The sequence below is a fragment of the Coregonus clupeaformis genome, chromosome 14 (genome assembly GCF_020615455.1).
Source record: "Coregonus clupeaformis isolate EN_2021a chromosome 14, ASM2061545v1, whole genome shotgun sequence".
NCBI lineage: Eukaryota > Metazoa > Chordata > Actinopteri > Salmoniformes > Salmonidae > Coregonus > Coregonus clupeaformis.
The window spans coordinates 23,116,112-23,132,975 of NC_059205.1; the positions used below are offsets into that span (position 1 = coordinate 23,116,112).

At 41.4% G+C, this 16,864-nt stretch overlaps 1 protein-coding gene across 1 annotated transcript; it reads left to right on the forward strand.

Annotated features, from left to right (window-relative positions):
* The first annotated feature begins 15,046 nt into the window (after positions 1–15,046).
* il17rel (interleukin 17 receptor E-like) lies at positions 15,047–16,864 on the forward strand. Its single transcript, XM_041896882.2, has 6 exons — positions 15,047–15,089; positions 15,459–15,568; positions 15,911–16,025; positions 16,200–16,244; positions 16,495–16,637; positions 16,844–16,864. The coding sequence occupies exons 1-6, from the start codon at positions 15,047–15,049 to the stop codon at positions 16,862–16,864; spliced, it is 477 nt and encodes a 158-aa protein (XP_041752816.2).

Consider the following 16,864-nt stretch of genomic DNA (forward strand, 5'->3'; position numbering starts at 1 on the left):
ATACACAGTTATATCCAGTAGATGGAGCCATTACACAGAGCGATTAGACTGAAAAATGTGCTTTGGGTCACTAACTTTTCAATATGTTTACAAAATATTCGCTTTCAGGAAATACTTACATCACTACAAATCATTATGTTTACCCTGGGGGATGATATTGCGCAAAGCACCCTAACCAAACATGCTTAAATCTATAGACAAGATGTGCTACTTCCAGTAAGACATCCATTACTCCTGAAGAATTCATCTTGTCCCTTGCAGCCTTCAGATTATAATGGGTTCAATGGTCCCACACATGCAATTTTCCCATTCACAGTCACGGAAACAAAGTTATACGAGACCATACACCTAGGACCTGTCTGTCAACCTCTTATCTGTCTCTCTTCCCAACATCATTACATGCTATTAATTACATCACTACATGCTATTAAGGCTAGCGAAGAACAGTAACTTCCTGTAATACATTACTCCTGTAGAATTTCCCCTTATCCTTTGCTGCCTTCAGGTTGTCTGGGTACATGGGGATAGCCCATACAACTATACCTGTGAGGACATGTCAACATCTTATCTGTCTCTTTTCCCAGCATCAGAAACATGGGATTTCCTTCAGAAGTTCAAAGAGGGTCCCTTCTTTCTTTTTCTCTTTTTGTTTCTGTGTCTTCCATTCTTTCCTGCATGGCTGCACTAAAGCTATGCTACAGATGTTTGAGTACAGCCTGGGTCGTCTTCTGCAGGTACTTTGAGATGTTTTCATTTCTGTCAGCAGCTGCCATGGGGGCTTTACGGTTGAATAAAGCACATGTATAGTTTTCACCATGGCTACAGGCACACATCAACATTTTGTTTATTGAGAAATGTTCCTTTTTAAATGGTTTGATTGTCAATGTGTTATGAGAACATTTGTATAACAGCAATCACTGTCTGACACAAATAGGGGAACATGTCTGTGTTTCCTTTGGCAGTTTGTCTCATCAAAGCCTTGAAAGGAGAACCCATGGCGATGAACCTTCAGGTGTAATGCCATGGTAACCAGAGCCATATATCTCTATATAAGGTTCTGATTGATGGTGGCATTTCAATAATGGAAGATAATTGGTTTGCTCCTTACGAACTTCACCGTTTTTCAGTGGTCTTCCCTGTCAATTTGCACACAGCAACCAATACAGTCCTGTGTACATGGACAAAGCAACCATCCATTACTGTATGTCTGTGACAACCTTTCGCTCTCTTTTCTATAACATGTGGTCTCTACTAAACCTACAGGAAAAACAGATGTCTCAGGATGTAACACATTTTTCACTATGATACAAACATTTGTTGTGAAATGGCAAAATGTCACTGCAGACATAATCTCTTGTGGACAGAATACGTAAATATAAATGGTACAAATGACGCAAGATTTTAGTTCTGGCTTAACTGACACATAGCAACATTGATACAGTGCAGTGTAGGTATGTGTACTGTGTGGGGTTTCCACACTCAGATCACTTCCTTCACAAACATGACAAATTCCTCACATGTAGATTATGTCACCTATCTGTTCATAATGACACTGCATAAACATTACATTTCATGGACAAATTACAATATTTTTTGTTTGTTTCTGTACAACAACTGTTACTGTATATTTTCTTACAATGGCAATACTGTAACATATTTTTGACTAAGTACACATAACAGTACTAATACTATGACCCATAATAATGCAATAATTCAAAAAATACTATGACCCAGGCAATAATTCAAAAATAAAATAAAAAAGCTGCCCCACCTTGTTAGGATACATTGCACGATATTGTGTTATGCTCTTGGCAATATGCCTGGGCAATGCCCAGAGTGTCTTGAAATGTTTCTATGAAATCAGATTTCAAACAATGAAGTGGTTGATGTTTATACTTGACTGGGGAATACCTGAGAGCGAGCGAGAGAGAGAGACAGAGAGAGAGAGAGAGAGAGAGAGAGAGAGAGAGAGAGAGAGAGAGAGAGAGAGAGAGATATCCTTGTGGGCAGGCTCTAGGTTTCCCTCTATTTAAATTGCAATCATCACCCAACGTCTGTGGGGCTTCTGTCTCTCTCTCTCTCGGTTGTGAACCATCTACTACACTACAACCATCACTTACTGGAACAGCCACAGTGACAGACAGGGTTAGCTATAGATCAGCCACCTGCCTCACACAGCTAGAGTACAAAACCAAACCAGCATACTTGAAAGAAGACATCTTCCAACCAAACTTTGAACAGACTTCAGAACCATAGTGAGGTCACAGGACTGGGAGTGAAGATGATTTCTACTATTATATTGATGATGTCTCTCTATGGGCTCTCTCTGGCCCAAGGGGAAGGAATGGAGAGGATCCAGGAATGTAAAACCAGATGCTCCAAGGTAGGAAATCACTCTTCCTGTATCTTTCTGAGGAAACACTATTTCCGTTTCAAACACTTCTCAAGTGTCTATGAGCAGCATAGCTCCTATCACTTTGAATACCACTGCTAATATTATTACTATTATTACTATTACGTCTAAAACTAGACTATAGTGATGACTATAGCTGAACTACAAACAGAGCACACTCTACTGATACCAATAGTCAGAAGTGAGAGTAGTGTTTGTCATATCATGACCAATATGTTTTAGTATCGGTCTATCATATTTACTCTCTTGCATATAATAGAATGTTGATATCATATTCCCCATATATTCTGAGGAACCATGGCAACCAAACAAAGTAAATGATAATAATGACTCTGTAGAGTTGTTACACCATCAGAGTTTATATATATATATATATATATGCCATTTAGCAGACGCTTTTATCCAAAGCGACTTACAGTCATGCGTGCATAATTTTTTTTTTTGTGTACGGGTGGTCCCGGGGATCGAACCCACTACCTTGGCGTTACAAGCACCGTGCTCTACCAGCTGAGCTACGGTGCTTGTAGCTTCATTTGGCAGTGGCTCTGACTATACTCTGACTGAACTTTTAATACAGTGAAACACAGTGGCTGAGTGTAGGACATGAAGAGTTATCACTTAGGTGTGTTGACCATTTGAAATTCCAATATTGTGATGGAGTGTAAATGTTACGAACGACCCTATATCACCCAATGGAAAGATTCTCAACTGGTGGTTGGAGACCCAAATTGGGTCGCTGGAGGCTTTGAAAGGGTCGCAGGTGTTTTTTTATTTTTATATAATCTAATTTATTTTTATGAAATAAATACTTCAGTCTGAACTTTAATGACTAATCCCAGAATCTGATATAAAGTGTGTAAAATTATAATAAAATCATTTAACTTTGAAAAATCACATGCAATATTTTCAAAAAAGAGCTACAGAGAACTTTCCGTGAAATGCAAACTTGTAGTGTATTCAAGATTTAAAAAGGCTTCTAAAGTTTGTAATTTCCACTTTAAAATGTCAGACTTGATTTGCCCCAAACGAAAAATGTATCAATCCCTACGAAAAATGTCCATTAATTGTAATCCATACAATAATCTACATTTCCTGTTGCTGCAGGACTATTTTCCTGCTGTAGCAAACTGGCTCAAAATAAGATCCTACATCTGTATTAGCACCGCTAGCAGATTTTGTTGATTTTGTGACCTCAAACTAGTGAGCTTCCCAACATTCATCATCAAGAATATGAGCTATAAAATCAATAGTTATTTCTGGTTGCTTGTCAAAGTTATCTGGCTAACTCATTGATCCTGCTTTGTAATATACTCCTCTGTTAGCCTTGATACTTTCTGTCTATGTTTGCATCAGAGGAGGATGATGGGAGGAGCTATAGGATGACAGGCTTATTGTAATGGCTGGAATGGAATAAATGGAACAATATCAGACACTTCAAACATATGGAAACCACATTTGACTCCGTTCCATTGATTCCATTCCAGCCATTACAATGAGCCCATCCTCCTATAGCCCCTCCCACCAGCCTCCTCTGGACCCCTTAAGATATAAAAAAAGATGTACAAAAATTATTTAATGAAACATTGAATTTGGCCAGATACCTTCAGACTAGTCTTGTAAGCGAAACGACCGACATGTACGTGTTCATGAGAGACTCACCTTTCCATAGAGGGGTCGTATTAGTGTGTAGCCCAAACTGTTCGGACGCTACAGACAGAAGTATGCAGATCGGCTGTACCGACTCCAGACGAGTCCTGTGATGCTTGTGGGTGTTGTAGACCAAAACGGAGAACGCCATCGTGTTCGTGAGAGTCTCATCTTTCCATAGAGGGGTCTTTCCATTCGGATGCTACAGACATTTACGTGAGAAGACCGATTTTCGGCATGTCTCATGGTCTGACAAACACCACTTTAGCTCTGCCAACTTTCACCGCAGATGCTGAAGGGCAACATCGGCGGCAACCTGGTCTCAGAGCATTTCGTATTATTATGTACGTAAACTGAGCGACCTCATTTAGTATGATATGTTACATTTCACATGGTATGTATTAATTTGCAAGTGTCCATCACCCATTTTCGTATTACATGTTACGAATTACAATTGGCATTATATGTTACGAATTTGCGAAACATACAATACATTACGAATTTGCAAAAGGCCTATATGTTACTAATTTGCAAAACGTAGCTAGGTGGCTAGATGGCTAAAATTAGCTAGTTGGTTAACATTAGCTAGGCTAGGGGTGAGGGGTAGGGGTTAGAGATAGGGTTAAGTTTAGGAGTAAGGTTAAAGGGTTAAGGGAATGGTTAGCTAATATGCTAAGTAGTTGCAATGTAGCTAAAAAGTAGTAAGTAGTTGCAAAGTTGCTAATGACCTAAAATGCTAAAGGTATCTGTGATGAGATTTGAACTCTCAACCTTTGCGTTGCTAGACGTTCACGTTATATGCAAACCCATCCATCCATCCTGCTTTTGTTTTTGCCTTAAGTAACCATCTGTCTTATGTAACCATACCAAAAGTAATATTTCATACTAATTTGTGTGTCCAAGATTTCCATTTACTATGTTACATCTAGTCTATGACACCAGGCTATCGGCAGATGCTTAAGATTGAGACGCAGCCCATGCAAAAAAAACATATCTCTAGCTTAAACTGACCGATTTTGATGGGGATGTTTTGATTATGCTAATTAGATTTCCACGGGGCGCTGACATCGGCACTAGGGAGTTAATCCCTGTGGATGCATTTCCTCAAGCCTAGTACCTCTGTCAGTACAGAGGCTGTCACTCTCTCTGTGATATCCAACACGAGGACACTGGTAAGATAAATCGTTTACATATCGAACATAATTTTAAAAAGGGCACGTGCCTTCACTGAAAGAAAGATAAGCAAGGATGCATTTACCGCACCGTAGAAAATAAGGAGACACACGGTACATAAGCCAGGAAAACAAACACTGGGGTGTGTGTTGTCTTCACATGGTAGAAACACAGGACAACCCTTGCTATCTCCATTACCTCTACTACTACAATCCCAGCTAACAACAAACATTCCCACAACTTTAGAGAACGTTCCCTTAAGAGTCTCATTAGGTCATTAACTACCGTTTTCATAGGAATGTTCCTGTGATGTGCAAGGAATGTTTCCAAGAGAACATTCCCTTAATGTTAAATAGAACTTACCCAGAACGTTATTACCATGTTCTCAGAACTTAAGATATTAATGTTCTAGACATGTTAAATGAGAACATTGCAAAAAAAAATTGGGTTCTTGGTCACCTCCCTGACCAAGGCCCTTCTCCCCCGATTGCTCAGTTTGGCCGGGCGGCCAGCTCTAGAAAGAGTCTTGGTGGTTCCAAACTTCTTACATTTAAGAATGATGGAGGCCACTGTGTTGCAGAAATGTTTTGGTACCCTTCCCCAGATCTGTGCTTCGACACAATCCTGTCTCGGAGCTCTATGGACAATTCCTTCGAACTCATGGCTTGGTTTTTGCTCTGACATGCACTGTCAACTGTGGGACCTTATATAGACAGGTGTGTGCCTTTCCAAACCATGTCCAATCAATGGAATTTACCACAGGTGGACTCCAATCAAGTTGTAGAAACATCTCAAGGATGATCAATGGAAACAGGATGCACCTGAGCTCAATTTCGAGTCTCATAGCAAAGGGTCTGAATACTTATGTAAATAAGGTATTTGTGTTTTTCTAAAAACATGTTTTCGCTTTGTCATTATGGGAATCCATTTTAGAATAAGTCTGTAATGTAACAAAATGTGGAAAAGGTCAAGGGGTCTGAATACTTTCCGAATGCACTGTAAATGTTTTTGCAATGTTCCCATGAAACGTGTCTAGAACATTAATATCTCAAACATTAGTGGAACATTACGGGTAACGTTACAAAAACGTGCTCTCTCCCTAGAATTGTTAACTGGAATAGTGGCCAACTGGGCTTGTTTGTTTGTACAGCTGGGGTTGTGAGTACTCTGTTAAGTGTATAATGTGTATAAGTAGTATAAAGTGTATATCAAATGCATAAATAAACCGCTTACATTGTTTTTCATCTTCTCTCTGCAGGGCCTCCAATGCAAAAGTAAACCCCACTGTGAGTGCATTACAATATACCCATTACAAACAATGTTGTTATACTCTCTGTGTGTGTGCTTGAGTGTGTTGACAATGACACTATGGTAAATCTCTGATGGTCCTCTGATCAGATATAAATTGATGTCTGAAATACTTGACATTTACAATAAAAGGATCCAGTTCCAATGTTTGTGGTATGGGTGGTCCAAGTGATAAAACTTTTGCAGGTTTGTTTATTGTAGCATGGACCCCCCATACAGTACAATAGAGTCATAGTCCAAGTAGACGCCTCTAGCTGGAGTGAACAGAGACAGAGTGTGTCCACAATAATACATAACAAAAGTCAGGTTAATCAGCGTCTAACTTAATCAGCACCTCACCACAACTGTACCTTCCACAAGTGAAAGAAAGAGCATGACAGCTCAGGCAGGGAGGGAGAAAGAAAGATGGATGGATAATATATCTATTATCATCTGATAAAGCAGTAGTCAGGGCCTTGACATGACTGAGTGAAGTATGAGTAAAGTTGCTGGCTATTTGATATTACTGGTTGTTGTATATTTGTATACATTTGTCCTGAAAGTCTTGCTATTTTTAATGTGAGAGTAAGATTTCCAATGTATTTATTACCCAAACAGATTCCTTTGTCCCGTGCAGGACCCAGCAAGCAGACCTCAACACCAGTGTTGTCTTCCACAGCGTCAGTCTGTCCACAGTGATGAGGTGTGAGGGGAAACAGAAGTGCTCTCTTCACCTTCGAGTTCACACTGCTCTTCAGCTCAGTGGTAGGTTGGGCTCTCCACTTTGAGATTTCATGTTGAAATATTTTCTGCCTTGTGAACAACAATGATCTACGGAAGTCCAGAGAGGACATACAAATAAAAAAAATTGGTCCCTCGTTATGTCTAGATCACGACTTATTTATCTCACCACATAACAAAAGTTGTTTTGTTGAGATCATGAGATAATCAAAAGTACCACGCATCATCCATTAATTTGTTCAGATGCACGATAACCACTTTATCAAGGAGCCCTGTGGCTGAATTGATCGCATTGCAGGGCATTTAAGCCCGGAACAATGCCTGAGCCAGCACTGTCTCCCAGGCTGCGTGCTGCCCCAAAGACCAGAGCCATTGCATGCAAAGAACCACACAGCTAACTTGGCTAGTCTTGTGAACTAGCTAGTTTAATTCCTGACAGTCTGATCAGATTCAATTTCGGCCTTAGAGGCTGATAAATCAGGATACTGCTTTGTAGGCTGTTTGGTAGGTAAGGCTCCTTGCAGGCAGATTAGCTGTCAAAGTGCTATATAGGCAGATACATACAGTTGAAATCTGAAGTTTACATACACTTAGGTTGGAGTCATTAAAACTTGTTTTTCAACCTTCCACAAATTTCTTGTTAACAAACGATCGTTTTGGCAAGTCGGTTAGGACATCTACTTTGTGCATAACACAAGTCATTTTCCAACAATTGTTTACAGACAGATTATTTCACTTATAATTAATTCACTGTATCACAATTCCAGTGGGTCAGCAGTTTACATACACTAAGTTGACTGTGCCTTTAAACAGCTTGGAAAATTCCAGAAAATGATGTCATGGCTTTAGAAGCTTCTGATAGGCTAATTGACATCATTTTAGTCAATTGGAGGTGTACTTGTGGATGTATTTCAAGGCCTGCCTTCAAACTCAGTGCCTCTTTGCTTGATATCATGGGAAAATCAAAAGAAATCAGCCAAGACCTCAGAAAAAAAATCGTAGACCTCCACAAGTCTTGTTCATCCTTGGGAGCAATTTCCAAACGCCTGAAGGTACCACGTTCATCTGTACAAACAATAGTACGCATGTATAAACACCATGGGACCACGCAGCCGTCATACCGCTCAGGAAGGAGACACATTCTGTCTCCTAGAGATGAACGTACTTTGGTGCGAAAAGTGCAAATCAATCCCAGAACAACAGCAAAGGACCTTGTGAAGATGCTGGAGGAAACAGGTACAAAAGTATCTATATCCACAGTAAAACAAGTCCTATATCGACATAACCTGAAAGGCTGCTCAGCAAGGAAAAAGCCACTGCTCCAAAACCGCCATAAAAAAGCCAGACTACGGTTTGCAACTGCACATGGGACAAAGATTGTATTTTTTGGAGAAATGTCCTCTGGTCTGATGAAACAAAAAAAGAACTGTTAGGCCATAATGATCATCGTTATGTTGCAAGCTGAAGAACACCATCCCAACCATGAAGCACGGGGGTGGCAGCATCATGCTGTGGGGGTGCTTTGCTGCAGGAGGGACTGGTGCACTTCACAAAATAGATGGCATCATGAGGAAGGAAAATTATGTGGATATATTGAAGCAAAATCTCAAGACATCAGTCAGGAAGTTAAAGCTTGGTCGCAAAAGGGTCTTCCAAATGGACAATGACCCCAAGCATATTTCCAAAGTTGTGGCAAAATGGCTTAAGGACAACAAAGTCAAGGTATTGGAGTGGCCATCACAAAGCCCTGACCTCAATCCTATGGAACATTTGTGGGCAGAACTGAAAAAGCGTGTCGAACAAGGAGGCCTACAAACCTGACTCAGTTACACCAGCTCTGTCAGGAGGAATTGGCCAAAATTCACCCAAGTTATTGTGGGAAGCTTGTGGAAGGCTACCCGAAACGTTTGACCCAAGTTAAACAATTTAAAGGCAATGCTACCAAATACTAATTGAGTATATGTAAACTTCTAACCCACTGGGAATGTGATGAAAGAAATAAAAGCTGAAATAAATCCTTCTTTCTACTATTATTCTGACATTTCATATTCTTAAAATAAAGTGGTGATCCTAACTGACCTAAAACAGGGAATTTTTACTAGGATTAAATGTCAAGAATTGTGAAAAACAGAGTTTAAATGCATTTGGCTAAGTTGTATGTAAACTTCCGACTTCAACTCTATCTGATCCAGGGGGTGAGCTCTATTCCTTGCAGGCTGATCAGATTCAATAACAGCCTCAGAGGCCGATGTCTGGATGCTGCCTCAGAGGCTGATAAGTCAGGATGCTGCCTTGAAGGCTGTCTGCAAAGAGCCTTACATATGAAACAGCCTACAAGGCAGCATCCTGATTGGTAGGTTGACTGGTTGACTGATAACCTGAACCAGCTTACAGTTTGAAGCTTTCTCTTGAGTGGGCAGCCTGATGAAAGCCAGTCAATATTTAAATCGGCCAGAAAATATACCTCTCTGTTAATATCACATACATTATCAAACATTTCACACGTTATATCCAGATACGGACTGTTAGCACTTGGTGGTCTATAGCAGCTTCCCACCAGAATAGGCTTTAGGTGAGGCAGATTAACCTGTAGTCATATTACTTCAACAGTGTTTAACATGAGATCCTCTCTAAGCTTTACAGGAATGTGGTTCCAAATAGAAACGGCCACACCTCCACCTTTGGCATTTCTGTCTTTTCTGTAGATCTTATAACCATGTATTGCTACCACTGTAACATCAAATGTATTATCTAAGTGAGTTTCAGAGATTGTCAGAATAGGAATGTCATCTGTTACTAGCAAATTATTGATTTCAGCTACATATGTTAATGTGGGCTATTTTTAGCACTTTTCTGGGATGCTTGATTGTTTTTATTGCTTTACTGGGAAGCTTAGCAGAGGTAGACATGCTCATGTTATTTATGTTAGTGCAGGGTGAGCTGCACACAGTGGACTTCCTACTAGAACACACCGCCTCAGTGCTAACAGTATCACTCTGGTTCATAGGCACATGATTACTGCATACAATAGCTGTGGGATCAGCAGAAGAATTCAGGGCAGTAAGAGGGACATCAATTAGGTTACTTACATTGTGTCATTCAACGGCCCTGGGATAATGTGCATTTGCTGAAGCATTATGACAACTCAGCGACACAATATTAGGGATTAAATGAGCTGGGCTTGGGTCATTGATAAGTCACTGTCTCAACACATTCTTACAATGCTGTGAAAGGAACCAGGAACCCAAATGATTTGGGTGGATCCCATCCTCCTTATAACACAAGATTTTTTTCCAGAAGGTATCAAAATTGTCAATAAATGTTACACCTACAGAGCTGCAATAGTCTCATAACCAGTTATTGAGGGCTAAAAGTCAGCTGAACCATTCAATGCCACGATTTAGGGAGGGCAGAGGGCCAGAAATTATGGGCTGTTTTGTCATGTTGTATAATGATTAGAAGACAGGCGCAGGAATACGTATTCTTTTTTTTTATTACCCCACCCAACACAAGGTACGTCATGAAAAAACGACGGGGACGAAGCCCAAAACAAACATGTATATATATAACACCGGGATGTAACCCAAAAGAGCGAGGCGTAAACCTCCAAACAAATACATGGGACGAGACCCGTAATAACAAGCACAATACACAGTACTCACGAGACCAACGGACATGGGACAATAATCGACAAGGACAATGGGGAACAGAGGGCACATATATACACATACTAATCAGGGGGAATGGGAACCAGGTGTGCGTAATGAGACAAGACAGTCCGGGTTGGTGGCAATGAACCAGGTCAGTGATGCCTAGAAGGCCGGTGAGGTAGACCTCCGGAGCTGGTGAACGGGATTGAGCAGCAGTACCAGGGGGGATCGTGACACGTTCATTGGTGTAAGTAGTGAGCCAATCAGTTCTTTAAAATCCATCTTCAGCTATTCTGAGCTGCCCTTCATAACATCATTGAATCCCATATGAACTATGATATACTCAATGTCCTGATGCTGGTTTAAAATGTTTGGGAGCAGCTTATTGATGGCCTGTACTCGTGCTCCTGGACAGCACAACATTTTTGCTCCAGGGATTGAGACATTTCTCACCATTGAACTGCCCAATACAATGGCCGGAGAAGGGAATGGTGAAATCCGCCCATTCCCACCCCTCACACAATTCATTGAGTCTTTCACGGGCCCACGAGAAGCAGGATAACGTACCCCAAACTCGATAACGCCGCTGCTGGAGTCAGCATAATTTGAGTCAGCACCGTCGTTGCAGACACAGGCAATCCCAGCGATGAAGGCACAGATAGATCAGGCCCCAGTACAGTGAAGCTATTCCTTATGTCAATGTGCTCCGAACCTCTCGCAGTCACCCCCATCCGCTTAGCAGCATGCCGCTGCCTTCGGTTTCCACGACTTGTGACATGGGACCAGCGCTGATTTCTACTTGCTGTTCCCCGTCTTCTTCACTACAGGATGGAGCAGGAGAAGCAGATGAAGACGATTTCCTTGGCAGGCAAGTTCCAGGTAGCACAGGCCATTCGGATAGGGACAGATGACAAGGCGGGGAAACTTCCATCAGGCCCGAGCGATGTACAGCCATAGGAGTTGAGAACGAGAAAGTTCCAATTTGTGTTTTCCCCATAACCTTGTGCAAAATTGAGATTTGTTTGCTAAGCATAGCCACCTCATTCCTGTAATCCTCCGCTAGCAAACAATTGCCGCATTGGAACTCCGTATTGTCATTATTGTCCTGGACAAGACCGTAATAAACACAGATTCTACAGCGTGGAAATGTTTGTTAGCTATTCAAGGCGAAGAGGGCTCCATTGCAACCTAGCTAGCTGGCTAGTTGGTAGCAGGTGTTGACACAGGTATCCGAGTTCTTGAGTTCCGAAGTTTTCGGCATTGAGTCGGTGTCTCCCGACAACAGCCTGTTTCCGGTTTCTGGTTGATGACGACAGCCACGCGAATATGACAACAGGTTGTTAGCAAGCTAATTTTGCGATAATGACACAGATACAGTGGCTTGTGAAAGTATTCACCCCCCTTGGCATTTTTGCTATTTTGTTGCCTTAAAACCTGGAATTAAAATGGATTTTTTGGGGGGTTGTATCATTTGATTTACACAACATGCCTACCACTTTGAAGATGCAAAATATTTTTTATTGTGAAACAAACAAGAAAAAATACAAAAAAACAGCATAACTATTCACCCCCCCCAAAGTCAATACTTTATAGAGCCAGCTTTTGCAGCAATTACAGTTGTAAGTCTCTTGGCGTATGTCTCTATAAGCTTGGCACATCTAGTCACTGGGATTTCTTCCCATTCTTCAAGGCAAAACTGCTCCAGCTCCTTCAAGTTGGATGGGTTCTGCTGGTGTACAGCTATCTTTAAGTCATACCAGAGATTCTCAATTGGATTGAGGTCTGGGCTTTGAATAGGCCATTCCAAGACATTTAAATGTTTCCCCTTAAACCACTCGAGTGTTGCTTTAGCAGTATGCTTAAGGTCATTGTCCAGTCTCAAATCTCTGGAAGACTGAAACAGGTTTCCCTCAAGAATTTCACTGTATTTAGCACCATCCATCATTCTTTCAATTCTGACCAGTTTCCCAGTCCCTGCCGATGAAAAACATCCCCACAGCATGATGCTGCCACCACCATGCTTCACTGTGGAGATGGTGTTCTCAGGGTGATGAGAGGTGTTAGGTTTGCGCCAGACATAGCTTTTTCCTTGATGGCCAAAAAGCTCAATATTTGTCTCATCTGACCAGAGTACCTTCTTCCATATGTTTGGAGAGTCTCCCACATGCCTTTTGGCGAACACCAAACGTGTTTGCTTATTGTTTTCTTTAAGCAATGGCTTTTTTCTGGCCACTCTTCCATAAAGCCCAACTCTGTGGAGTGTACGGCTTAAAGTGGTCCTATGGACAGATACTCCATTCTCCGCTGTGGAGCTTTGCAGCTCCTTCAGGGTTATCTTTGGTGTCTTTATTGTCTCTCTGATTAATGCCCTCCTTGCCTGGTTCGTGAGTTTTGGTGGGTGGCCCTCTCTTCGCAGGTTTGTTGTGGTGCCATATTCTTTAAAAAATTTTAATAATGGATTTAATGGTGCTTCGTGGGATGGTCAAAGTTTCTGATATTTTTTTTATAACACAACCCTGATCTGTACTTCTCCACAACTTTGTCCCTGACCTGTTTGGAGAGCTCCTTGGTCTTCTTGGTGCCGCTTGCTTGGTGGTGCCCCTTGCTTAGTGGTGTTGCAGACTCTGGGGCCTTTCAGAACAGGTGTGTATATATATACTGAAATGATGTGACTGATCATGTGACACTTAGATTGCACACAGGTGGACTTTATTTAACTAATTATGTGACTTCTGAAGGTAATTGGATGCACCAGATCTTATTTAGTGGCTTCATAGCAAAGGGGGTGAATACATATGCACGCACCACTTTTCCATAATGTATTTTTTAGAATTTCTTTCAACAAGTAACTTTTTTCATTTCACTTCACCAATTTGGACTATTTTGTGTATGTCCATTACATGAAATCCAAATAAAAATCCATTTAAATTACAGGTTGTAATGCAACAAAATAGGAAAAACGCCAAGGGGGATGAATACTTTTGCAAGGCACTGAATAGGGTGTGTTGTTTGCTCTCGGAGTGTTCAGAGCGCACACTGGACGCTCTGGCCGAGGAGTAGTGTCGATCTGAGCGTTCTTTTAATTTGGATGTGGGGATTTATGCCTTTCAATCTAATTTGAGTGTTTTAACTTGTAACGGTGCTGCATTCATTTCTAACGCGGCGGCATGGGATTTGTGTTGTTGCATCCAATGGCAGTGTCCACGAAAAGGTAACTTAATTATTTGCTTGTGGATTTGACTGCTCTAACGCAGTTCCACCTCCGACACGCCAAAATGACATTATGCGGATGTCAATCTGATTTACTCGAACCCTTAATCTCTGTTTGCTTCTCAAATAACACCCTATTTCCCATGAAGCAGTGCACCATATGGGGAATAGGGTGTCATTTGAAGCTACCCTTTACAGGGAAACTTGGTGTTTTCCTGGCAATTCTTTGATTTATAAGATTGGGGTGCTCACAGGGAGACTATGTTGTTAAAACAGCATACCACTGAAACCAGATAGAACACTATTGTCAAAGTTGCGTCAATTCAAATCTGGCATTAGGAACAAAAGAGGTCAACACGACTTCTAAGATATACTAGTTATTTTAATTAATGCAAAAACCTTCAATGGTAAATATGATGTTTCGTATATACGGGCTCTTTGAAATACCTCACAGGGCACTTCAGAGAACTAAATCCATTGTTTCAGATTGTTCTTCAAATACTCTTACAGAGAGAGTTTCCCACCTCTCTGCTGGCCAATCAGAGTAGAGACTTGAGCGTGGTTTAGACTTACTCAGCCAATCCGTTGACGCACAGGCTAGTCCCCCGCCTCTTAGCGCATCCCTGTTTCCAGGCATACGTTTATCATAACAACCTGTCATAGTGAGAAGAGCCAGCTCCCCTAGACACCATTCCTACGTCCAAGGAAGGTTCACAGATCACAAAGAACCAGTGTAGTCTAGTATTTGGAGACACAAATCCTTATCTCATTTTACCCCCTAAAACAGCTCTTCACATCAATCACAGCTTGCCAGGTGACACAACCTACATTAGCCCAGTCAAGAATGCATTCTTTCTAAGTTAGTCATCCCATCAATTATAAAAATAATAAATCTCTCACACTATGAACAGAACAGAGCCACAGCATGTACTTCCCTAGTCAGTTCTCCTCAGAGCAGTTCTGTACAGGTGAGAGCGGGATGGGGGCCGGAGAGGGGAAACCCCTGCAATAATATCTTACCTGGCCCTTTGATTCAGGGTCACACTGCTTCCTGTAGCGCATGTGACACGCATGTGACACGCACGTACGCTCACACATATACATTGTAGGCAGTCAATTTAAGAAATGATGTGAATAAAAAATTCGGACATTTAAAAAGTTTTGAAATAAATAGCCCTTTTTTCGATTATTGAATTGTCATTTCTGTTTACTTCCTGAACTGACTTCCTTCTATTTGAATTGAGGCCAACCCTGACACACACACACTGTAATTACGGTACTTGCACTGACCCTGTATAGCTTGCATTCTCATGATTTTTAATGCTACTTTTCCTCAGAGCACATCCATGGTGTCTCCATATGCACTGTTACCGCAGGGATGATGTTGGCAAGCTGTAGGCTCGTCAGCTTCCCCAGAGTAGCCAGAAAGAGACTGGAGGGACAGCAGGTACAGTATTACACTACCACACCATGCACCCTACCATACTACAAACTACACCCCATACCACTACCCTACAACATAGAGACTGGAGGGACAACAGGAACAATACACTTAGTCAAGCAAAACATTGCTGTACAGTATGTGTGCTTGTGGCAACAACCTCCCATCACACCCAAGAACACAAATATGGATCTGGCTTCAGAACACTTGTAATCTATCTCTCTATCTCTATATCTCTATATCTCTCTCTCTCTCTCTCTCTTTTTCTCTCTCTCTCTCTCTCTCTCTCTCTCTCTCTCTCTCTCTCTCTCTCTCTCTCTCTCTCTCTCTCTCTCTCTCTCTCTCAAGGTGGAGGTTCATAATGACTGCTCTGAGGTGTGGCCAGGTCAAGATGTTCACGTCACTCTAAAGACCAATCCAGGCTACTGTGGAGTCACCTGGACAAGCACTTACCATGTCCCAGGTGAGGATGAGGACCGTGATCAATGGTGAATAATAATAATGGATTGGATTTATATAGAGCCTTTCTACCAACTGAGGTACTCAAAGCACTTAACATAGTAAGGGGGAAACTTTGTCGATGCACTGTTTGTTTTACAGAGAACAAAACTCAACTTGGTTTTAAACTATATTTCAGAATGTGGCAGCAGAGATCTTCGGAGTAACATTCCAGAATGTATCAGTAAGTTTGATAGATGTTATTTCTCTATTGTTCTATAGTTCACAACCATTGAATCACACTAGATATCCCTTAGCATGGTTTACAATGACAGACTATTTCTGCGTTCAACAAGGCTTCATTTTTGCCTTGCCAAACCAGACAACATCATACTCATTCTATATTTCCTTGTGTACAAATCAGCCTAAAGATATTGGCAGTACATCCATTTCCCTTGACTGTGTGATTACTGACTGACTGTGTCCTATGACAGCTGGGAGGCTAGCGTACACTGTGGACTCAGACAGAAAGGAGCTGGCTGTGTCTGTCTCAGACATGTTGGAGGATGAAGACTATCACCTGAGACTGTGTCACAGAAAAGCCTACACCTGTAGAGACACAGGGGCCAACACACTGGTAAGATTACAGGAGATGGGGACCTTATAGAGTAAACGTTTCTTCTCAAATGGTGGGACCTTGGTTAGCCTGGATTCCATAATGTATATTTCACTATTGTTTCACTCAGTGAAATGAAAGCATATTGAAACAGATTGATATTCAGTTTGGAGTGTGGCTAGGCACTAATAATATGTTGATGCACTTCCCCACCTTCACTTTCCTAGCATAATAACCCCTCCCAGTGA